Source organism: Callospermophilus lateralis, chromosome 19, assembly GCF_048772815.1.
Source record: "Callospermophilus lateralis isolate mCalLat2 chromosome 19, mCalLat2.hap1, whole genome shotgun sequence".
Taxonomy (NCBI): domain Eukaryota; kingdom Metazoa; phylum Chordata; class Mammalia; order Rodentia; family Sciuridae; genus Callospermophilus; species Callospermophilus lateralis.
This window is the reverse complement of record NC_135323.1, coordinates 8,623,676-8,647,677: the sequence shown is the minus strand read 5'-3', so window position 1 is coordinate 8,647,677 and position 24,002 is coordinate 8,623,676. Positions and strand designations below refer to the sequence as shown.

Here is a 24,002-nt window from a genome sequence, read left to right as displayed (position 1 = left end):
GCTGGACACAGTGTTGCTGTGGACTCACTGTTCCTTTCTCTGGGGTCATTGTGCTGTACAATGAGCTCATGTTGTACTTTTTAAAGAGACTACCTGCCTAATGGCTCTCAAGGCTGCCAGACCACATCATGTTTCCTGGTGAGGCTCGGGGATTTCTCCTCATCTCCAGAGCTTACCATTGTCAGTTGTTTTGAGATGGGGTTCCTCTGTGTTGCCCCAGCTGGCCTTGAACTCCTGGCCACAAGTGATTCTGATCCTCTGGTCTCAGGTTCTTCAGTAGCTGGGACTTACAGGCACATGACACTAGGCCTGCCTCTGTGTATGGCTTTTCTTTCTTTTCTTACAGTACTGAGAATTGAACCCAGGGACATGCTACCCGTGAGCTACATCTCCAGCCCTTTTATTTATTTTATAATTTTGAGGAAGGGTCTTGCTAAGTTGCCCAGGCTGGCCTTGAACTTGGCTCCTTCTGCTTTAGCCTCCTGAATTACTGTGACTAAAGGCTTGGGCTGCTGTGCCTGGCTATATATGACTTTTTGAAGTGTAAGATTTTTTTTATATATATATTCTGGATATAGGTCCTTTACCAGTTATATATATATAATTTTTAAAAAAATATTTATTTTTTTGTAGTTGTACATAATAACTTTTATTTATTTATTTTTATGTGGTGCTGAGGATCAAACCCAGGACCTTGCATGTGCAAGGCTAGCTCTCTACTGTTGAGCCATAACCCCAGCCCCAGTTATATATAATATTAAGTATGCAAATACTTCTTCTGATCTGTGTCATGCCTTCTGGTATTACTAAATGTTGTCCTTTTGTTTTTAGTACTGGGTATATGAATAAAAATATAATATAATATAAATAAATGTATATTTATAATATAAATAAATAAATAAGAAGGCCTGGGGATATAGTTTATTTATTTCAAGACAGGGTGTCATTAAGTTGCCCAGGCTGGCCTCCCACTTGGGATCCTCCTGTCCCAGCCTCCCAAGTGATTGCAATTACAGGCAAGTTCCACTGTGCCCAGCTAATGTCTTTTTCTCCCCCAATATTTTTTTAGTTGTAGATGGACACAATATCTTTTTACTTATTTTTTTCTGTGGTGCTGAGGATCGAACCCAGTGCCTAATGCATGTGAGGCAAGCACTCAGCCATTGAGCTACAACCCCAGCCCCTAGCTAATGTCTTTTGAAGAACAGAAATTTAAAGTTTTGTTGAGATCTGACTTGTCCTTGGCAGCACAGCCTGGTCTTCTTCCTGAAGAGTTGTGCCCTCTGTATCATCCAGGTGTGAACCACCCTGTTATACTTTTGTGAGCCTGATGGATGTCAAGGGTCTGTCCTCCCAGAGACCCAGCACTGCTGGGAGAGCATGTCTGGGTGGTATGGTTTATGCTCTGCATGAATGTTCCAGGCCCTTGTAAGAGCAACTTCCTGTCCTTCCCATTGGAGTCTGGCTGTCAGCTCCGAGAGCGAGGATCTTACTTCCATGGTGCAGGATCCTCAAGGACACCACCATCCTGTGGCTGGAGCCATTCATAATGACTTTGGCGGCTACCTTTGCCTCTTCCATCAGAAGCATCAGTGGCTTCTACTTCAGCTCTGTACCTTTCTATCAAGCTGCTTCTGTGTGGTGAGAGGGTCCAGTGCATAGTGTGTGCCCTCCCCAACTTTAAGAAGGCTCTGGGTAACATATTCTCATTTGGCATTTGCAGGTGAAGGACCTAACTCAGTACTTGGATCCCAGTGGGCTCGGTGTGATCAGTTTTGAAGACTTCTACCAGGGCATCACAGCTATCAAAAATGGAGGTCAGTGGTCCCCACCATGTCTCCACCGCCTCTCCCCTTCCTGCACTGCCCCATGACCACCCATCCTGCTCCACTGCTTGCCAGGTTCCTTCCTGTTCTTTGCTCTCCTTACCCCCGTCCTCCAGAGTTGACAGACTAAACTGCTGTCCACAGCTTTAGGAAGCTGCTGACCTTCCCTGAGTTTTTTTGATGAAAAATTTCAGAAATACTCAAGAAGTTGTACAGGAGCACCTATGTGCATTTACAGCACCATCTGCTGGGTTTTCTTACCATGCCCTCATCTGCATGTCTTTGTCTGGCAATCCATCTATTTAATGGAGAGCACTTCAAATCAGCATGCTCTGTGTACCCCCTGGACAGCTCAGTATCCATACCGGTCCCCACTACTCAGAGTGTGTTTTCAGGCTTTGATGAAGCATCCTGTGGAATGTGCACATCTGAGTGTGCTGGGCTGTGCTCTGACAGAGCTGGACACTCCACAGGCTGGCAGGGCTGCTCTCAGCACTCCTTCTTGCCCTCTCCTGTCTCCTTAGATAGGCCTTGCCTCTCCTGAGTTTCATGTGTGGAAGCACATTGTTCACTGCATGCCTCCTGGTCTACTCTCGTGGCATGTGAGTCTCTGTTGTTCTCCCATGGTGGTTAGTGTCCCTCTGCATGTTGTCCCCACATCCCCATGCTGCTGCAATGGGCACCTGCTCTGGGCTGATGGAGTAAAGCTCTGAGGACTTCTCTGTACAGTCTTTGTGTGGAATCAGTTTTCCTGTCCTGGGAGTAGCTAGCAGCAGTAGCCATGTACTGGGCGCGAGCCCAGTGTCCTCACAGGGGTCTTGCCACTTTACACTCACCCATTGCCCCACACACTGTCCCTTTAAATCAGACTCTGCAGCTCTGCTGGTACTGTTCCTTCTCAAGCCCCTGTCTCCTGCTTGTAGTCTGGGAACAGCAGTAGGGTGTCTCACTCATAGCCTCTGCCCTCGTGCTGCACATGGGCCCATCAGACCTTGGCAGGGGGTGGGGGGTCCATGGTCACTGAGTGTGGTCAGGTTCAGGATGACCTTGGATCTCAGGTCTTTTCAGTAGCTGTCTTGTCTGTCTCTGCCCCATATTCTAGCCTGGCAGTGTCACTAAGGGGCGGGGTTTCCTGAAACCCTGAGTTTGCCCTGTGTCCCATTTTTATCCAGACCTGTGCAGGCACCAGCTTGGCCTTGAGCACTCCTTGGTGCTCTAGCAAGGGGGTAAGCCGGTGGGTAGCAGCATGAGGGCTCCTGGGCAAGGCACCGCTATGATCAGTGCAGCAGGTGGGGACCCAGGGGACTGCAAGGCCAGCCCCAGAGCCCTCTTCGTGGAGGGTGGGAGACAGGAAGTGTGATTACCAGAGAGGGACCCTGGCCAGGGTTTGATTTCTTACAGCACCTTGATATTTCTAACAATGTTAAAAGTATTTTATCCGTTTCTAATTTAGGTTATCCATGAAAACCAAGGTATCAGACAAGTCTAGTAAACACTTTAAGTCAGCTATTCTTGCAAAAGAAAGAGGAAAAAAAAAAAAAGAAACAGATTTTATTTACTTTGAGACAAAGTCTTGGCAGTACTCTCGCCTCAAGCCTGTCAAATTGCTGGGATTATACGTGTATGACACGGCTGACTGCGGATTTGCCTCATTGTTATTCTTAAGTAACAGACTGGCCCTGTGCAGGCATCTGGGTTTTTGGTGATACCTTAACCCTGATTCCCTGGAGCTGGCTGTCTGTGGTGGGGCCCTTCATATCTCCACCCGAATGGGGTAGAAGGGTGATGGGTACACGGGGCAGGGACCAATGAAGAGACTGTTTCAGCCCAGCCACATACACGCTTTGCACATTGCTAGTGCTTAAATGGAGTATTTATGTAACCAAAGATTGACTGAGCCACTTCGGAAGACCAGGAGAGGGAGAATGAGGTGGAGTGTGTTAATTGTCATGGGCTGTGCCAGAGCCTCTGTAGAAAAGTCTAGCACTTAAGAATTCGTGGGAGGGAAATAAGACAGCATATTTTGATGGGGAGTGGTCAGAGCTGCTTGTGCCCTCAGCCTCTCAGCATTGTCACTTGCTGGCCGTGGACAGGTGTGACAAATGTGTGAGAAGTAGCAGGCAGCAGCTGTGACTCCACGTGCTTTCTGTGAGCATGGTAGCTCTTCCTCAAGACTGCTCCTCTCGTCACATACATTACAGTGACCTGTCTGCCTCAGTGGCCTGCTGAATGCTATGCACTGGCCTCTGCTGGTCAGTCACCTTGCCCTGTCTCACAAGGCTGGCAGTGTTCTGTGGTCACATTCCCTGATAGTCTCAGCACCCCGTTGGCTATGTGCTATGTGTGTGGCTGGTCAGGGAGAGTCCAGTTGTACTTTTCAGGTCTCCTGACAAAGTCAAGTCTGGGAGGAACAGCGGCCCCTAGGGCAGTGGGTATGAGTGAGAAACAACTGCGACAATGGCATCTTCTTCTGGATCCTGTTGACATGAACTCAGCCACTGAGCTGTGGGGCTACCTGGGGGCTTGACTTGGGTGACTGGAAAGAACTAATGGTTATATCCCTAGGCCCAAGATGTTGTGCCTTGGGTGGCTAAGGCCCACGTCAGGCTGCAGTGAGCTGGCCAGCCCTCTGTCCATCCTTTCCAAGAATGTGGCCCTCTAGCAGGAAGACTACCAGCTTCTGACCCAAGGCTGGCTCCTGGGTCTTGTGGGTCTTGAGCCGGCAACTGTGTCTGTCACTATAGCACTCATAAAGAAGACTTTGCCAGTGTTCAGGCAGTGGGTGTCCACAGGCGTAGGTGGCCAGGCCAGGCCATGTGCTGTGGGATCTTCTCTGTGAGAGAACCAGCCTTAGAATTCCAGCCCAGTCTCAGCACCAGCTTGGTGGGCCTGCCCTCAGAGCTGATGTGGGCTTAAGGAAGGAGCGCTAGTGGGACCACAGATGTGGGACATGCTGCTGCTGGGGCTGAGGCAATGGCTTTGCTTCTCTGTGTTTGTGATTTTGAGACTTTGTTTAGATTTCATCAGGGAGGGAGAGTGAAAATATGAACAAGGCAGAGATGGTCCTGAAATTATTTCATAGCATGTGTGAAAAAGGAGCGAACGCATGATGGCCCAGACTGCCTTCCACAGATGCTTTTCAGACCTTGCCTGGAGCCTGCACAGCTGCCGGCACTGGGGACTAGCAGAGGCTACGTGATGTGTTGACCTAATTTGCAGGGAAGTGCCAGGAGATTTTACTGTCATGGCTACAGGCCTTGTTTCAGAAATAGTGAGATAGGGAGGGACTTGTTACAAATAGGCCATTGCTCTGGCTCATGTACACCTCAGGCTCTGGAAGAATAAGGGGAATGGGAGTTAGAATTTTTCAATTTTAATTGAACATTGTTTCATTCTTACAGAGATAGCTGATATGAGGATACAAACAATACAAGCTGTGCTCGGGTCTCCCTGGGACTCTGAGGTTGGGTGCCACCCGAATCATGTGTCCAGGTGCTGGAGTGCTGGCTGTCTGACACTTCTGAGTCCTGAATTTCCGTTTAAGAAGTGCAAGCACTCCAGCATCCAATGGTGGCAACCTGCCAGCAGCAATCTGACCTGTGACCAAGTATGCAGTCCTGTTGCCCTGGGAAGATGGGCCCTCCTGTGCTGTAGAATTCTAACGGTCCCATCTGTGCCAGTGGCATCTGCGTCATGAGCTTGAGTAGTTCTGCTGCAGCTTGCTACAACCAACTTACACCAGTGTGGGAACCTTGGCCAGTATGGTGGGGGAGGGCCAGGTCTGCCTGAAGAGCCAGGCAAGGCTGGACTTGAGACCTTGTTACTCCTGGCTCCCCAGAGGTTCAGTCATATACCCCAGAATGCTGCATTCAGCCCCAAGAAGACTTGTGGTTCTTGAAAACCACAGAGGACAACAGCATGAGTTGCCACGTGTGTGAAGGTTTTAGTTTGCACACTGTCAGGAAATAGTTGTCCTGATTTTTATTGAGAGACATCTAGAAACTGGATGGGGCAGTAGCATGTCCTTCTGCTCCATGGATGCCCATCCTTGCTTCCCCATTAACCCAGACCTTTTGGGTTGTGGCACCTATGTGGTACTCACCCATGTGGTCCAGATCACAGCAGGAACCTTCTTTGGTCCCTCCAGCCTAGCTGTAGGAAGCCATCCTATTTCAGAGCTTCTCCCAGGAGAACTTGGCACTCGAGAGACTCGACTCTGCTTTTTCCATATGTGGCTGGTATCAGGTGGGTCATGGTGAAGATGCTGAGTGAGTGGTTGATGTGTCTTGACACCAGGAGGCAGAAGCTGCCTTGCTGCCCCTTGCCCTGTGAGTCCTGCCTCTGCCTCAGTTCCCATGGAAGGAGGCAGGCAAGTGCAGTGGGATCTATGTGTTTGAAGAGCAGTGAATTCTGTCTGTCCCTCATGAGTTTTGTCTATGAAAGGAAAGGTGTATTTTGGAAGATAGTCAAGTAGAAGAGGGGAATGTAAACTGCCTGTGAGTTCAGCTACAGGATGGGTGTGTCCTGTGCTGGTTCATGGAGCCCGTGCCTCCCCTGTCACCAGGGGTTTGGCTCCTAAGTCTGGATTATTAGTACCTGACATTCTGTAGAGTCTGAAGGGCTTGGTGCCTTGCTCTTTTTTTTTTTGGTAGTGGTCTTTGGTTTTTATGAGGAGTGAAGTTGTGCTGTTCTTCCCTGACACCAGTGCCCAGCCTTCGGTGGAACCCCACTTCCTGGGGATGTGGCCTCCAGTCTCGCCCTGCTGGCCTCTCCCCTCTTGCTTCCCCCACAGCAAACTCCAGACCCTCCCTACTCCTGACTGTGTGGCACCTTGCACCTCTGGAGGCTCCAGTGGTCTCACCAGTGCTGGGTCTTGTATCCACAGAGTCCAACAGCCAGCTGCCCAGCGTGGTGCCTGCCCAGGATGAGGATTCCTCAACCTGCGCTGATGAGTTCTACGACTTCGTCACCTACGAGGCAAGTGTTAGCCCAAGCCTGATGTGTAGCTTCTTCCTCTTTGTGCTGCGTCCTGTGCCAGGGATGCCCCTCATGAGGGCTGAAGCATCTGTCCCATCTTTGCACCTGGTTGGGGGTATTTGGGTGTTGGACTCTGAGCTCTAGGGGCCTTTCACTCCCCACACTGTTCCTGGGCTCTTGCAGGAGTTTCCCTTGGACATCTATGGAGCAGAGGTTGGGTGGGCTGTCAGGGCTCTGTGGTGACAGCACTGTCACCCTCTGTATGCAGCAGAAGTCTGCAAGATTTGAAGAACTTTCAAGCAGTGTTTATGTTTGGGGACATTTGACTTAACACCTGCGTCCTGCTCCACTGTTCTCCACCTCCTGCTCCCAGGTGTATCCAGGGTGGTCATGATGATGTGTCTCCTTAATTGTGGGTCCCTTGTTGCCAACATAGCTAGAGACGTCATGGTGAAGAAAGACAGACCCTGAAAGCATGTCCAGGAGGCAGGAGATCTGGTAGCTGGGTCTGGAATGCTTGCTTCATTTATTCATTTATTTGGGAAATTGAACATGTAGCCTCATGCATGTAGGCAAGCACTCTACCTGCACAGAGCTACATCCCACCCCTTTTAAAAAATTTTATTTTGAGACAAGTTGCTGAGGCTGGCCTCGAACTTAGGATCTTCCTGCTTCCTCCTCCCAAGTAGAATGTTTTCAATACAAAATACATGGAGCCTGTAGTCCCAGATGCTCAACAGGCTGATATGGGAGGAGGATTGCTTGAGACCAGGGTTTGAGGGCAGCTTGGGAAACATAGTGAAACCCCATCTCCCCAAGGAACAACATGGAGTTAACCTAAGCCCTCCAGCGGTGCCAGAGAGGCTGGAGGTAGCAAGCACTAGCCCTAGTCAGCCCTCTGCAGCTTGCTAAGGCAGCAAACAGGCTGGACTTTGAACCCGTGCTCTGAGCCTCAGCTCCCTTGTTACATGATCAGTTTTAGGTTTACTGAATGGAACCAACAGAAGCTGTCCATTTGTGTACACCCTTCTGCCCACAAATGTCTCACACTGGTGGGCCTGTGCTGGTACCTAGTCACTAACAAGGAGGACACAGCTGCCTTGGTGTTGTGCTTTCTGTGGTTCTGACAAAGCGAGGGCGTCCTGCCAGGCCTCCTCCTCCTATAGTACCTTGGAACTTGAGCATAGTGTGTTGGCTTCTCAGTCCTGTGTGTTTGCGTTTCTCCATGTCTTGCTTTTGGGAGTTTCCAGGTGTGATTTTCAGAAGAGCAGCACTAAATACCACTGTGAAACTTATGAAAAGCGTCTACTCTTAAAAGAATGGAAAGCTGGCACATCACATAACCATAAAAGTCTCACATGCTTTTTGAGTGCAGAAGGGCATTACTTCCATTGACTGTGCTTGAAGCCTTGCTCCTGGTCATCTGCAGGGATCAATAAGCTTTGCCTGGTCTTTCTGAAAATGACTCCAGTCAGAATGGAGTTTTCTAACTGGGAATACTATGTGCTCTAGCACAGTGCCTATGGGGTACAGGTGCAGTTGGCTGCTCAGGAGCTGCAGCTTCCCCGGGACCCTTGGGCTTGTGCCTGTAAAGGAGGAGGCCATTGACATGGGCAAGTCAGGGAGGTGGGGCTGATATTGCCCAGATTGTCCTGGGAGGGAAGCTTGTCTTAAGTCTTTCTAGAAGGGCAGTGGGCAGTTGCAGAGAGGAGAGGCCCCCCCCCAACCCCAGATGACAAGACCTCCCAGAGGGGTCCTGGCCATACTTCCTAGGTGCTGCCTCCTGCTTGCTGGCGTCCTTAGAGAGGTGATGGAAATGTGTCCTTAGTACAGACTGTTATCAAAGCGTAAAACAAAAGCCGCCTGTTTTGGGCCCTGACTGTTTGTTACAGCCAGCAAGGACATCTCCTGGACTTTGCCTCTCCCTTCCTGGCCTGGCCAGCATCAGTGATGGGCTTAACAGAGCGTGTCTGGGAGCAGTTAGGTTGTCTCCTATGCTGTGATGTGGCTTCCGGCAGGCACACAGGTTTTGCAGCAGCCCAGCATGAGTAGCAGATAGGAAGACCACAGTGAGTGGAGAGAAAACAGCAACTTGGTCCATACGGAGGTGTGGTTGGGAGGCTGCCCTGCCTGGCACACCCTCCCTGGAGCCCGTGCACAGATCCAACCCTGTGAAGGTACCGGCTAACGTCTGAGGGTAAGAGGCGATGCTAGTGTGTACTGTGCCCAGAATTCAGCGTCTCATGGAGGAGGAAGGTTCAGGGAAAAAGGAGCTGTGACCTGGATTGGGGGGAGCCATGCGCAATGGCCTTGGACCATCCATCTTCAGCTTAGACAATGTATTAAATCGTGAAGTTTACTAAGAAGTGCTTTGGATTTTTCAAGTGAGTTAGTAATAGAAGTTGTTGGCATAGACGTGCTGGCTCCTGGGCCAAGCTGGGTCTGTTTGCTGGCAGGTGTGGTGTGACCAGGGGTGCTGTACTTGGGATGCGTCCATGGCTGTGGGTAAGCAATATGCTCCAAGATGCTCCATTGCCTCTCTGGAGAGGCCTCTAGGAAACAAACTTGCTTCCTGGTTCACTGAGTGTGTGTGTGGGATATGCTGCAGTAGCTGGCTGAAACCATGCATCTTGGCAGGGAAAAACTGGTATTCCTGCCCTCCCAGCTCTCGGCCTCCTGCCTGACTGGGCCACTTCCTATGCCCTCCCTGGGCTTCCTGTTTCTGACTCAGAGGCTCTTTACTATCTCTGCAGGAAGACCCAAGTGCTCACAGCAGTGCTATGTGGACAAAACCAGCAAGACCCTGTTGGTACCTTGTTGGAACAAATAGAGGGACAAGTCTGAGCTGAATTGACCTGTCACATGCAGGGCTGGGCCACCCAGTGGTAGATATTGCTTCAGGCGCGAGAGCCTGAGGCTGGGCAGCGGCCACCCTCCTGGGTCTATCTGAAAGGCGGGAGGCCACCTGGCACATAGTGTCCCTGCCAGGCTCGCAGGGCAGTCAGAGTCTGTAGCACTGTGCCATTGTCCTGTGTCGGGATGGCGCTATCTGTTCCATGCTGCCCTGACCGAACTCTCTGTGACATGAGCAGCTTCCAGCGCCTGGGCCTCCCTCCCTCCCTCCCTGGAAGGAGAAGCTCCTGGCTCCCACTGCGATCTGCATTTGAGGAAAGAGTGCTGGCTTGTCCTTATGATGTCAGGGTGATCGGTGAGGAGCAGGGTCCACAGGGCCAGGGACAAGCACGGGGCTCTCTAGAAGTGTTTGGCTTTCTAGAGGGCCCACCTTGAGGTAGAGGCTGCTGCTTACAGGAAGCCAGCTCTGTGGGTTCCTGGTTGGGATCTGACCTCATGGTTCTTGATGCTGAGGGTCAGGTGTGTAGCTCTACCTGCTCCCCTGTTCCAGAACTCAGTGCTTGGTGCTGGCTTCAGGGGACTATCCTTGTGACCAGGGGTAATGGTCTTTTTGGTGGGGAGCACTGGAAATTGAACCCAGGAGCACTTCACTACTGGGCTACCCAGTTCTTTTTATTTTAATTTTGAGATAGGGTCTTCCTAAGTTGCTTAGGACCTTGCTAACCTGCTGAGGCTGGCCTCAAATTTGTGATCCTCCTACTTCAGCCTCCCAGATTGCTGTGATTATAGGCATGTACCACCATGCCCGGCAAGTGGGCAACATTCTTTTGGAAAATTTTCATTAAATACTGAAGAGCCGAACCTGCTCTTTTGTTGATAATCACATTTTGACAAATCTAAGGAGGGTTTTTCAAGTGCTGGTGGGTGAGTTTGTAGCTGCACCTATGAGTACTGTTCTGCCAGCAGCTCTCCTCAGGTATTGTCAGAGGCTAGAGTTAGGCTTTGTGTCCTGTTCTGGTGCTGTCCCCCAGGGGCTGGCCTCTAGCAGGCCAGCCCAGAGCCCTGGCCAAGTGGGGTCCTAGCCTGCCTTGTTTGGAGGGAGCTACTCAGAGCAATGAATGGAACTGGAGTTGACACCTTGTAAGGTGACTTTTTTTGGGGGGGGTGGTGGAGTAGGGGGGATTGAACTCAAGGACACTCAACCACTGAGCCTCATCTCCAGCCCTATTTTGTATTTTATTTAGAGACAGGGTCTCCCTGAGTTGCCTAATGCCTCGCTATTGCTGAGGCTGACTTTGAACCTGGGATCCTTCTATCTCAGCCTCCAGAGCTGCTGGGATTACTGACCTGTACCATGCCTGGCCTTAAGGTGACATTCTGGTTTTGGATTTCAAAGCAGATTCTTCCTATGGATTCCTTAGTTTTTTGGTGTGTGGGTTTTTTTTTTTTTTTAAAGTTGTTGATAGACCTTTATTTTATTTATTTATATATGGTGCTGAGAATCGAACCCAGTGCCTCACACATGCCAGGCAAGTGCACTATCACTGAGCCATAGCCTCAGCACCCCTTAGTTTTTTGTTTTTTTTTCCAGTGCTGGGGATTGAACTCAAGGCCTTGTACATGCAAGGCAAGCACTCTACCAACTGACTGCGCTATATCCCCAGCACCCCCTTAGTTTTTTTTTTTTTTTTAATGAATTAATTTTCTTAGATTCTGGAGAAGGTTAGGTTTCCCTTGAAAACTTGAGGATGTAATTATGAAGCTCACTCCACAGGACCAGCCCAGACCTCCAGGCTCCTGGCCTCATGCTTCATTTGGGGGTCCTAAAGGCTCAGACTCACCAACAGTGGGACACTCCTGTCTTCACCTCTACAGGTGGCTCCTGCCCATGGATACCACAGAAATGGGTCCCCCTAGGACTCTGGCACCTCTAGGTAAATGTTAGAGTCTGTAAACAAGTCTGGATGGCGCCTGGCAAAATGCCAGAGGGAGTGGTTTGTGAAGTAACCCCAGCGAGCCATTAAGTGTGGAGATTCCTTATTGGTTGACTGCTGTATCTATTTTATGCTAATTAAGATAAGCTGTGTGGAATGTATAAATACCTCTGTTGTCTTACAATAAACGGCTCCCACTCCTGCTGTAAAAAAAGAAAAAAGGAAAAGAAAACTTGAGGATGTAATCTGACACCCAGAGTTGCATATTCCTTGTTGTTCCTATCTTAGTCTGGCTTTCTACCCTCTAGAGACTGGTGCCCTCTCACATTAATTTCTGTGCTTTAAAAAGCACCTGCCTGTGTTACCTGCACCCCTGTGAGGTGGCTGCCTCAAGGCTCTAGCTTGAGTCCCATGGCTTTCAGTGGTGGGTGAAGATGGAGGTGGGTTTCCCACTGGCCCAAAGGCCCAGTCCTGGTCTTGAGATGAAGCTCCAACGTTCAATGAGTCCTTTGGGTAGTCCTTGATGTCTTATCCTCCTTGTGATACCAGATCTGGGGTTTAAAGTGCACCTTTTTCCTGCTAAAACTGGAGCTTTTCTGAAGTCTTACTTGTTTACAAATCATTAACCTCAGATTGTGAGCATGAAATAAAAGCTGGATACTGCTCCTGACCTGCAAGTGCATTTTAGTGAAAATTGAGATTGAATTCCATTTGATTTGAAAATGTCCCCTTAATGATTCTTTAGTTTTAAGTTCATTTGTACAGACTATAGATGTTATTGTCTGCTGTATGCCAAGCCCTATGCTAGGTGCTGGTAAGAGTAAAAACAGACATGGCCAGCGAAAAGCAGATGTTCAGCTAGAAGCTGGTGAGTTTTTAGACGCTAACCCTTGACTGCATACCAGAGTAGCAGTCTGGACATAACAGCAGTTGATAGTGACTCTCCAGTGAGGACCCTTCTCGCACCACTGGATGTGAACTCCTCGGTCGTGAGCAGCCCTCATGTCAGAAGCCACAGGAGGGCTCTGCTGGGCTTCACCTGTGCTGTTGAGATACTTTGCATCTGTCTTATGCATGCTTATTTAACTGACTAAAAATGACTCCCAAGTAGGGCGCGCTTATCTAGCATATATGAGGACCTGGGTTGTATCCCAATACAACCAAAAATGTTTGACTCCAAGTGTTTTTGTCTGCTCTTGTACATGTTTCTATTTTTTTTTATTTTAAAAAATATGTGCCAGAAGGCATGGCACATGCCTATAATCCAGCCTCTACAAAACCAAGAGGATGGGAAGTTCAAGGCCAGCCTGGGCAACTTGGCAAGACCTGATCTCAGAAAAAAAAAGTAATAAAAGGGCTGGGGCAGCACAGTGGTAGAGCACCCGGGTTCAATCCCCAGAACCACATACATACACACAAAACCCAAAACCAAAAATTCCCCAGAATGGAAGAACTGTGGTACTGGGATGTGGCTCAGTGGTGGAGTCTGTGCTTACCTTTATCGCCCCCGCAGCACCCCCCCGCAAAAAAAAAAAAAAAAAAAAACAGAACCCGACTCCAATCCTGTGTTATAAACTATCATCTCTATCTAGAGATGTGCTTTGAACTTCTGCTGGGCCTGTATGTCCTCAGTAGCAGTGTCACCTCGCTGCCCAGGCTAATCTGTCTGTTGGTGTTCTTTTCCAGGCCAACGAGGTGACAGACAGTGCGTACATGGGCTCAGAGAGCACCTACAGCGAGTGCGAGACCTTTACCGATGAGGACACCAGCACCCTGGTGCACCCTGAGCTGCAGCCTGAGGGGGATGCTGACAGCGCTGGTGGCTCAGCTGTGCCCTCTGAGTGCCTGGACGCCATGGAGGAGACTGACCATGGTGCTCTACTGCTCCTCCCAGGCAGGTGTGTGCCCACTCCCCCTAGGGGACTGCCAGCTGGGCAGATATGGTCCATGGATCGTGCTGTCCGGCGGTGCCTGCCTGTCATCACAGAGCCACCCTGCTGCACAGTCTCTTGCACTGCCTCCTTGTGGGAGGTGCTTCTCCTGGCAGTGAATGGCATTGGCTTCGGTGTCTCAAAAGACAAACCTTGACTTGGTCTCCTATGTCTTGTCAGCACACTTCTTCGGAGCTGGACAACACAGTGCTCATCAGATGTCTTTGTGGCACCCTATCCATACTACCTGTTCTGATCCCCTGCCCTGCCCCCAGGGTGTCCCAGTTATCCTGTGTTAGAAATTTTTGGGGAATGGCCAGGGTGCTAGGAAAAGGAAGGGCCAGCCCACATAGACCCTGGAAACAGCCCTGTCTCACCCCTCACTGCTGGGAGCCAACACAGCTAGCAGCCTAGAGCGTCTGCATTGTTTTTGCTTCTTGTACCTCTCCTCATTTTCAGCATTCATCACATTACACAGCACAGCCCAGATGTTACAGTGTTGCTGGTGCACAGGCCTGAGTACCCATCCAGCTGGCTCTTCAGAGTGAAGAGCTTGTCCTGTTGGAAGCCCACGCCCTCACCAGGGTGCCCCCAGCCTCCTCCTGGGCATATTTCCTGCACAGCAAGCCCTGCCATCTCACCTATATCCATGCACACAGGGGTCCCTTATAAGCACCCATCTTCTTTGATCTAACCTTGAGTTTTGAGACGCATTTTGTTTTGGGGCATAGGCATCTATCATTTGTTCTTTATCATTAGGGGATCCCATCCCACTGGACCAGTTTGCCACAGTTTTTAACCTGATGGAATGTCAAGGGAGTTAAGTTCCTTCCTATTTCCAGCTTTGAGAGTTAAGTTGCTGTGGGCACTGTGTGTCTTGTGGCCTGTGTGTCCCTGAAAGCACTATGGTGGGTCACTGGGGGCACATACTGCAGTTTTGAAGTTCCCACAGCTCCTGCAGTCAGAGGCAGCTCATAGACGGCTGTGGGTCCCACTGTTCTCTCTCGCCTGAGCTCTCCCCACAGGGAGCCTGCAGCTCTGGGGCAGCAGTGGCATAGCCCAGAGTCTGGGAGGCTGTGCACCTCTTCCTAGGGTTAGTGCTCTCTTGAGCTCCTCTTTTGTGAAGCACCCACTTGTTTGTTGTCAGCAGGCTTCTGTGAGAGGTCAGGTGGTCTCTGGCAGTGGGGGAGCGTAGGCAGGTGAGCCATAGCTACTGTCTGCAGAAGTAGCCATGGTAGGGTGTGGCCTGCCTTGACTGTCAGGTGGGCTCTGTTGCCTCAGAAGACAGAGTGGTGTAGATGTGAGTCCTTAGCACCTGTGTTACGGAAACTTTCTCCTGCTTTGTTGGTCTGCCTTTCATTTTGAGGAGCAGGTGTTTTTAGTTTTATGATAGTATAGGTTATCCATTTTTCTTCAGCAAAATTAGCATCTTGCTTACTCCATAGTTACTATGATATTTGTATCTGCTTTCTTTAAAGCTTGATTCTTTTGCCTTCATGTTCAGGTATGAACTTCTACGTAGCTGGCTTCTGTGTGTGGTGTAAGGTGGGGGTCATTGCCCAGAGAGACATCTACTGGAGCAAGTTACCTTTTCAAGTCTCCCCTTCACCTACGGTCCTGTGAGGTGGCTATGTGGGGGCTGCTCTGTGCTGTCTTCCTGGGTCGAGGCCACTCTGAGCACCGAGCTCACTGTAGGGTGCAAGTCCTTTGGCTTCATTTTTCACAGTCTTTTTGATCCCTGGGGTCCTCCATATCTGCACATGTTGAGAACTAGCTGTGGTTTGGGGAGATGAGTTGCAGCTGGGACGGTGATGGCTCTGCTGCACTTGGGCGGATCAGCACTCTACTGCTGGTGTCTATCCTTGTACGTGACCTCACTCTCTGTTGCCCAGGTCCTTGGGTTTGGGTGTCCCATGTAGGTGTGCTGTTCTGGTGGAGGCCTGGAGGGATGTGCCTCTGGGGCTTCTGCCCTGTGGACATGGAGCAGCAAGTGCAATTGACACCTTGGCTTGCAGCAGGACGGAGGGAAGAACAAGCGTAGAGGGGCACTGTGGTAAGGCCTGTTAACTTTGGTTACAGTGCTCTTAAAAAGTGTTCTGGGAGCTGGGGCTGTGTCTCAATATTGGAGCATGTCTTGCACATGTGGGGTACTGGGCTTGATCCTCAACACCACATAAAAATAAAGATATTGTGTTCATGTACTACTAAAAAAATATTTTAGGGACTGGGGTTTTGGCTCAGTGGTAGAGCGCTTGCCTTGCATGTGTGAGGCCCTGGGTTTGATCCTCAGCACCACATATAAATAAACAAATAAAGGTATTGTGTCCATCTGCAACTAAAAAAAAATTAAAAATATATTTTAAAAAGGGCTGGGGTTGTGGCTCAGTGGTAGAGCACTCGCCTGTGCAGGGACCTGGGTTCAATCCTCAGCACCACATAAAAGTAAATAAATAAGGGTATTGTGTCCAACTGCAACTAAAAAATAAATATTTTTTTTTCAAAAAGGTGTTCTGGGCCGGCGTGGTAGGACACACCTGTAATCCCAATGGCTAGGGAGGCTGAGGCAGGAGAATCTTGAGTTCAAAGCCAACCTCAGCAACTGCAAGGTGCTTAGCAACTCAGTAACACCCTGTCTCTAAATAAAATACAAAATAGGGCTGGGGATGTGGCTCAGTGGTCGAGTGCCCCTGAGTTCAATCCCCAGTACCAAAAAAAAAAAAAAGTGTTCTTCTGATTGAGTTAATTTGAACTAGGTAGTCAGAGGTGAGGAAATGCCAGACCTGGGAAATCCCGGGGTGAGGTTTGTCTTGGGAGGGTTCCTGACCTGCAATGTTAGCTGCATAAACAGTGTGGTGCCCTGAGGGTTGCAGGACAACAGGCCGGTGTCTGGTTTGGGACATGGTTTTTAGGAAATGCTGAAGGTGCAGGTATTAGAGGAACTTGCTAGTGACGGCGATCTGTTTGACCCTTAAGCTGATAGCTCCCATTTTCTGTGGACTCAGTGAAGGAAGAGTGTTTGGACGACCCAGTGCAAGATACCCTGTCACTCGCCCCTTCCTGAGGTGGAAGCAGGGCTCCTCCACCTGGGCCCAGGGCAGCTGCACCTGGCCCCATGGCCACGTGTGCTTGCCCCTGTGGAGTCCCCTCCCTTGTAGGAGTTCTCTCACAGGATCCAGGTGCCTGGCAATTCTGAGAAGCAGGAAAAATTGCCAGGGACCATCTCTTCTGTCACCATGCCCCACAAGGGGTCCACCTGTAGTTAGGGTGAGCCACGCAGTTCAGTTTCTGGGTGTCTGGAGAACCTACTCCACATAGTAGGCACAGGCTGTAGCACCCAGTGGAGGCTGGAGCTGTGTGTATGGAGCCCAAAGATGGTGTTTTCTCCTGTGTGCAGAGCACTGAGAAAAGGCTTACCTTAAAATATGTAAACTAGGCACAGTAACAGCTTAAAATTAACTTGTAATAAATAGAACAATTAAAACAATATACTATGGCCGGGCACGGAGTGGCGCATGCCTATATTCCCAGTGGGGAGACTGAGACAGGAGGATTGCGAGTTCAAAGCCAGCCTCAGCAATGGTGAGGGGCTAAGCAACCGAATGAAACCTTGCCTCTAAATAAAATACAAAATAGGGCTGGAGGTGTAGCTCAGTGGTTGAGTGCCCCTGAGTTTAATCCCTGGTACCTGGGGGAAAAAAATACTGCAGTAAAAAATATTTAATCCCAGCCACTCCAGAGGCTGCAGCAGGAGAATCCAAGGTCAAGGCTAGTCTAGGCGACTTAGTGAGACCTGCCTCAGAATAAAAAAATAAATTGACTGGGGATGCAGCTCAGTGGTTAAGAGCCCCTAGGTTAAATACCCTGTTTAAAAAAATCCCAGGTGGAGGAGCCCTGCTCCCACCCCCGGAAGGGGCTGGGATTGTGGCTCAGTGGTAGAGTGCTTGCCTGGCACATGTGAGGCACTGGGTTTGATCTTCAGCACCACATAAAAATAAATAAATAAGGTAAAGGTATTGTGTCCATCTACAACTAAAGAAATATTTTTTAAAAAATTATATATTTAAAATATAGGAATTGCTTATTTCTGGAATTTTTCAGTTAATATTCTTGGACTCGGTTGGCCTTGGTTGACTGAAACTAGGAGAGAGAGGCCATGGTTAGGATCCACAGAGAGCTCAAGGTGCTTCCTCTTCCTGGAAGGCTCCTGTGTCTGAGGCCCTGGGCTCACCTGGCTGCCCAGGACTGGGCAGTGACGTGCATGTCTTGTGGGTGTAAAACTGGGACTTGCTCCCTGTGGGGCACCATGTGGGCCTCCTGCCTGCTACTGGCATGCCAGTCCCTTGTGGTTCCCTCTGGCCAGAGGAGTGCTCTGCGTTGCCCCTGAGCATCTCAGAGCTGGACTTGTATGGATCCTTTGCATGCATGTGGCTCTGCTGGTGCCTGACACACAGCACATGTCCTGTGAAGGAAGATGTGAGGAATCCAGTACATTCGGGTGGTGCTGCTCTTTGTTTGTCAGGCTGAGTATTTCATTAAAATCAACTTCACCTGCTTCCATGTTCTCCCAGGACAGCTGGGCTGATGGCTGGCAACTCACTTGTGGGGAGGTGTGGTTGTGCAGCCAGGTGGCCTCTGTTGCCTTTGCAGGCCCCGCCCTCGCAGCCAGGCCGTCGTCATGGTGATGAGCAGCGAGGAACATTTTGAGGACTACGGTGAGGGCAGTGAGGCCGAGCTGTCCTCAGAGGCCCTCTGCAGTGGGGAGCTGGGCTGCAGTGACACCGCTTTCCTAACTCCCAGGTAAAGTGGCCCTGAGCTTACCCCCCCCCTCCCTTTTCCTGGGTAGTTATCCAGTGTCTCTGTTTTGGATTCTATATGTTGGTAAGAGAACAAGGTGATGTCAAGTGCACCACACTCAGATTTTAAGTTTACATCTGGGTGGAAGTTAGCTGACATACCACCAATCACTGCAAACTTCTGAGGTCTCAGCAGCTCCAGGAGGCTTGAAGGTGTGCTTGGAACTTGACATGCAGGTTCCTTGGCACCTGGTCATGGACCACTCCATGGTCTGTGGCTTGGTTGGAAAGAGGTTTTAAAATCTCAAGCAAGTCCTCAGATACACTTGCTTGTAATTACCCAACGTTCCCAAACTCTCTGGAAAGTTGTGGCTTCGAATAGCTGAACTATAACTCTTGGGGTGGGGGTGACACACCTACTTTCTCTTAGGCTGTGCATGAGGAGATCCTAGCAGAGTTCAGAGTTGCCTGGCTTAACCTATTTGAGGACCTGAGTCTGCTAGAGGCTCCTATAGTTCTCCACCACTGCCAACAGCAGAAGCTAAGAGTCTCTAAACCAGCAACCAGAAGAAGAGATTATTCCCTTGCCAGCCCTGTGGAGAGCAATGCCAGTTCCTGAAGCCACTGTGGGGTGGAGGTCCTCTGAGGTGTCCCTGGGGATGAGGCATGGGCTCATCCAGCTGAACTTGGCACTTCTGAGCCTGTATCTCTGTCCTGCTGTAGAGTTTCTTTCTTTTGTGTAGTTTGCCTCTTACCCAGAGTTTTCATTCAAAAGTATAACTTCTGTGCTACGTTTAATGTTTTCCTTTCCACCTTTCCTTAAATTGAAACTTCTAAAAGAATTTCTACTAGCCTGTGAGCCCTACTGCCCCAAGGATGACCTCCTAACTTCTGCTTCTAGTTGTAGGGACCCCCTGAAGCAAAGTCACAGGAGGTCAGTGAGCATCCCCAGAGTATGACATTCTGTTTCTCACAGTTCTCACACATGACAAACAAACAAAAAGCACGAACTATAGGGCTGGGGTTGGCTCAGAGGTAGAACGCTTGCCTAGCATGCATGAGGCACTGGGCTCGATCCTCAGCACCACATGAAAATAAAACAAAGAGATTGTGTCCACTTATAACTAAAATATAAATATGTTTTTTAAAAACATAAACTGTAATCCCAGCAGCTCAGGAGGCCAAGGCAGAGGATTGCAAGTCAAAGCCAGCTTTAGCAACTTAGTGAGGCCCTAAGCAACTTAGCAAGACCCTGTCTCTAAATAAAATATTAAAAAGGGCTGGGATGTGGCTCAGTGGCTAAGTGTCCCTGGGTACCAAAGAAAAGCACAGCCTGTGAGCAGCGCACTGTAGTGCATGGTTCTTGACACTGATGTGTAAAATGGTACAACAGGCCAGCTCCAGCTGTGGTCAGGGCTTGCTGCCATGTTGGCCAAGAGAAAGCTGTGAACTCCTTCACCTTCTTGTTGGTGAAAGGTTGTGCTTTACACTGAAGCCATTAGCTGCACCAGTACTGTGCATTGTCTAGGATAGATCTGGCTAGTGGGCATCACCTGGAACAGGAGGTATGTGTCACAGGCTCCTTGGGGTGATAATGAAGAAGAGCACACGGGCAGTCTAGAGAGCCAGAATGTTCTATGTCTGGTTCTTTTCCAACATGCTTTCATCCAGTGCCCACCTCATCCCCGGCCCTCATGTGGCATCACAGATAACCCGACAGGCCCTCCCCTGTGCTGAACTGTCGCTTCTGTCTCTCTAGCTCCGACCCGCTTGCCTCAAAGCTACACAGCATCCTCACTGACGAGGCTTTTGAGTTTTACTGTAGCCAGTGCCACAAACAAATCAACCGCCTTGAGGACCTTTCTGCCCGCCTGAATGATCTTGAGATGAATAGGTAACGGATGCAGCACATGGCCTTGCTCTCTGTTCTGGGCTGAGGGAGACTCCCGCTGCCATAGCCCCTTGCTGGTGGCTCTGGTCTGGCCAATGCTGGGGACTTCTTCCCAGGCTCGGCCCAATCTCTGGAGCAAAGGAGGGTATCCAGACAGTGGGACTCTTCCTGCAGCCTGGCCCTCCCTGCATGCTGTGAGCTGTGCTTGCTTTCCTGTTCCCTCTTCCATCTGCACGAAGAGCCTCCTGGCCATTGTTTTCTTGGGGGAGGAAATGAAGGGTCCATTGTGTATGAGGTTGCTTCCCACATTTCACTAAGTGATTATCTTTAATTGAAATGGGAAATTTAAAGATTGGTCTTCAGAAGCATGTTTTTAAATGGCTTTTGGGAATGCCAATTTAGTTAGGGTTGTGTGTGCTCAGTAGGTCCGGCTCTGTGCTGCAGCCAGAGACCCAAGTACAAGGGAAGCCCAGCTCTGCTGCTCTGTCTTAAACACCAGCCTGTAGCTGCCCCTTGGCCAGACCCCATTTGTGTCTCTTCCCTCCTGCTGTGGTTTACATCGCAGCCCTCCTTGTCCTGTCCTGTGAGCAGACCCAGCTTGGGTCGATGTTCAGGGAGCTCCTCCTGCCAGTTCCTCATAACTTCACAAACTCACCCTAGAAAAGTTGTTTTTGCACATGGGCAAGCCCTTAGGGTAGGCTGCTTTGAGGGATGGTTACTTATGAAGCTTCCCACAGAAGTCCCTGCTGAGCAGAGGTGGTGAGTGACCACACGGGCTCCAGCTGGACAGACGCACTGTGGGCTATGGGAGGGTGGCAGAAAGGCAGACCTTCCTGCAAGAGTCTGTCAAGGCCACCTGTGCTTCCGGTGGAGCATGCCCTACCCTGCCTGTGCCTTCTGGGCTTCAGCTAGGTGGAGTCCTCCCAACAGTGGCCTCAGCAGCCCCACCTTCCCCTTGTCCACATCTGTGTGTGCTTAACACTCCTTCCTGTGTTTCCTGCAGCACCGCACAGCACAAGCCCCAGCAAGTGCCAGGCACATTGGAGAGAATGGGGTAACCCAGCCTTTGTAGTCAATTGGCAGCATCAGGGAGCCAGGTGGGTCCTGGCAATGTCAACAAGGCAGAGCAATCTTTGAGGGGCACTCCTGAGGAACCTGACTCTGATGACTGCAGTGGTCCGCAGTTTGGAACTGGCCTCTACTTAGGGGAACCCAGTTCTTACCCACCATGGTGTTCAGCTAGAAGTGCAGCTCTCGAAGAAGCCTTGGCTTGGCTGGGGAGGGCTGGTGTTCTTCCTGTGCAGAAGTGCCCCCTGCCAGAGAATGCATCTGAGTGCAGGCCTCTTGTGAAAGGAAATGTGTCTTGTCTTTCTCTTGCTGAGGATTCCCACATGGAAGCCATCTGTTCCCATGCCAAGGACCTGCCAGAAGGTGGCCCTGGTTACCTGCCGGCCAGAGAACAGGCTCGGCTACCTCTTGGTGTGGCTAGAAAGCCCTTATCCTTGAGACGGGCTCAACCAAGGGGCACTGGTAGAGCCCAGATCAGTCAGCCAGGGCACAAGGAGTGGAGGTGGGCAGAGTCCTGCTTCTTGTCCTGCGGACCACCCTGCAGTGAAGGCATGTCAAACTGCTTAGGCCACACCAGAGGTGTGGACAATGTCTGCCAATTCCTGTGCATTTTCCAAGTACCAGGAAGTCTGAGAAAACCATCCCTTTTGTAGATACAGAAGTCTTCCTTATCCAGGGGTGTGTTTAAATCATGACCTCTGTTGCTGACTGCCTGTCCAGCTCTGAGGGTTGCTGAGTAGCCTGAGCAGTCCACCCTGGCCTGTTGTCAGAGAGTGTCAGGGATGCTAGGGTTGCCCAACGCCAGCAGGGCCCAGTCAGGAGAGGGGCCACGTGGTGCCTCGAACAGGCAGTGTGGCTGTGTGGCCAGAGTGCTCTGAGCAGGGCTGCAGGCAGCTGCAATCAGAGGCCAAGGGCAAGCTGTTACCCACTTAGAGTGGGGTCTGGGCCTGTAACTGGGGCTGCCATCCCACAGGAATGTAGGCAACAGACTTCACAGGGGTGCTGCACTCTTAGGGATTGATGGGGCCTGCCTTCTAGAACCTGCTGGAAAATCACCCTGGCCCCCAGGACAGCTGTTCCCCAGGAGTGGTCTTTTCAGAAGCACTCAGCTACCAGGCTGCTGGACAATGTGCTCCAGAGGAGTGCCACCAGAAGGCCACTGGGAGGCACAAATGCTAAGGGACTAGGAGGAGGCTAGTTCTAGTGAACTCACTCTATCTCTCCAGTGCCCTCTGCTGGCAAGATGTAATAAGAAACGCAAAAATGTGTGCTGGGATCCACCTACAAGCTTCAGAGCAAGTGTGAGGGTGAATTTGAGTCAGTGAGCAGAGCACTGACGGGGAGGGGGGCGGTCTCTTCAAGAGGCTGTAGCAGCGTGGCCTCCGCCTGCCACCATGCCAGGTAGGCAGCCCCTTTGTCTGGAGAATTATCTTCCTTGCCTGAGTTTCAGTCTGGCAGGTCACCCTGTAGGCTTCAGGAACCAGAGGGAGGGTGCCTTTGGCCTTTGCCACTGTGGATCACTGAATTGGATGGACACTCACCCTGGGACTGGCCACCTCCCAGGATTCTAAGTCCCTGCCCCACAGGTTTTGGGCCGGGGTGCTGCTGCCTAGGTCAGAACCACTGATGGGCTAATGACCAGGCCTCTGGACAGTCATTTGACTTCAGAGGTGCCTGAGGCAGGCTGTTTACCAGTGCTGTGGACAGACATGGGCCCCTGGCCAGCTCTGAGCTACAGGCTGGTTGCCTTATCAGGGTCTAGAGGGTGCTGCCGCACCATCCTCGCTGTCCTGCATGGGTGTCCTGTGACAGGGCTCGGGGGCTGGGGGCTGCATGCCTGCACCCACTATCTCCTCCGCCTGAGCTTCCTGCTTCCTGCTGTTCCTCTCTCTGGTCCTGATACTTTTCCTGTTTGTTTGGTTTTTGCACAGCCCAGCCAAGCAGCTGTCCAGCAGGAAGGTGGCAAGGTAGGCAGAGCCTCGACTGCTTGCTGACTATACTGTGAAATGCATTGATAATCTTAGTTTCAAAAAACATTTTAAAAAGCTTTTAACAGTTACTCTTCATGGGAGGGCTGGGGTTGTGGCTCAGTGATAGAGTGCTAACCTAGCGCAGGTGAGGCACTGGATTGGATCCTCAGCACTGCATAAAAATAAATAAAAATAAAGGCATTTTGTCCACCTACAACTAAAAAAAGAATATTTTTTAAAAAGAAAAATAAATTACTTCATGGTTTGGGATAGAAGTCAGTGGAGGGAATGTGTTGTGGAAAGAATGTCCAGGGCCATGGATTAGACTGGGCCCAGGACTGGGAAGTATAGATTAGGACTTTTGGGTGTTCCCCTGTTACTGTGTGCTCCCTGCCTGGGCTGGAGGACACTACAATCCCCCAATGTATGCTGCAGGTCATCTCAGAGACCCAGTGAAGGCCACTGTCCCAGAGCCTGCTGCCCAGCCCATGCCTTCCTACAGTGTCTCTCCTGGCTTTCGTACTGTAGAAAGTTCTAGCAGGCCAGTTCTGTGACAGTCTGAGACCCCCTGTGCAGGGTGTGGGGTGTAGTCACCCCTCCCAGGACACTGAGGTTGCTTACTTGCCTCCACAGCCAGCCCTTTGTGGAGGCCGGAGGGTTTCCCTCACACCACTGCCCAATTTAGGCAGGACATCTCCAGGTCCTGGGGCATCTCCCCCATACCCCAAGTTCCTTTGTTTCAGGGATCATATCACCTGG

General features: G+C 50.5%; 1 protein-coding gene across 4 annotated transcripts in view; it reads left to right on the top strand.

The window, feature by feature from the left end:
- The window catches only part of Rab11fip3 (RAB11 family interacting protein 3), a 66,677-nt gene that overhangs the window by 30,574 nt on the left and 12,101 nt on the right, over positions 1-24,002 (top strand). The window contains exons 2-7 of one of the 4 annotated variants that reach the window (XM_076840030.2): positions 1,724-1,817; positions 6,712-6,803; positions 13,277-13,488; positions 18,169-18,318; positions 20,074-20,208; positions 23,205-23,240. In XM_076840030.2, coding sequence (XP_076696145.1) covers positions 1,724-1,817; positions 6,712-6,803; positions 13,277-13,488; positions 18,169-18,318; positions 20,074-20,208; positions 23,205-23,240 — 719 coding nt within the window. The remainder of the gene's footprint in view (positions 1-1,723; positions 1,818-6,711; positions 6,804-13,276; positions 13,489-18,168; positions 18,319-20,073; positions 20,209-23,204; positions 23,241-24,002) is intronic. The other 3 variants (XM_076840031.2, XM_076840029.2, XM_076840028.2) reach the window with 3 other exon arrangements.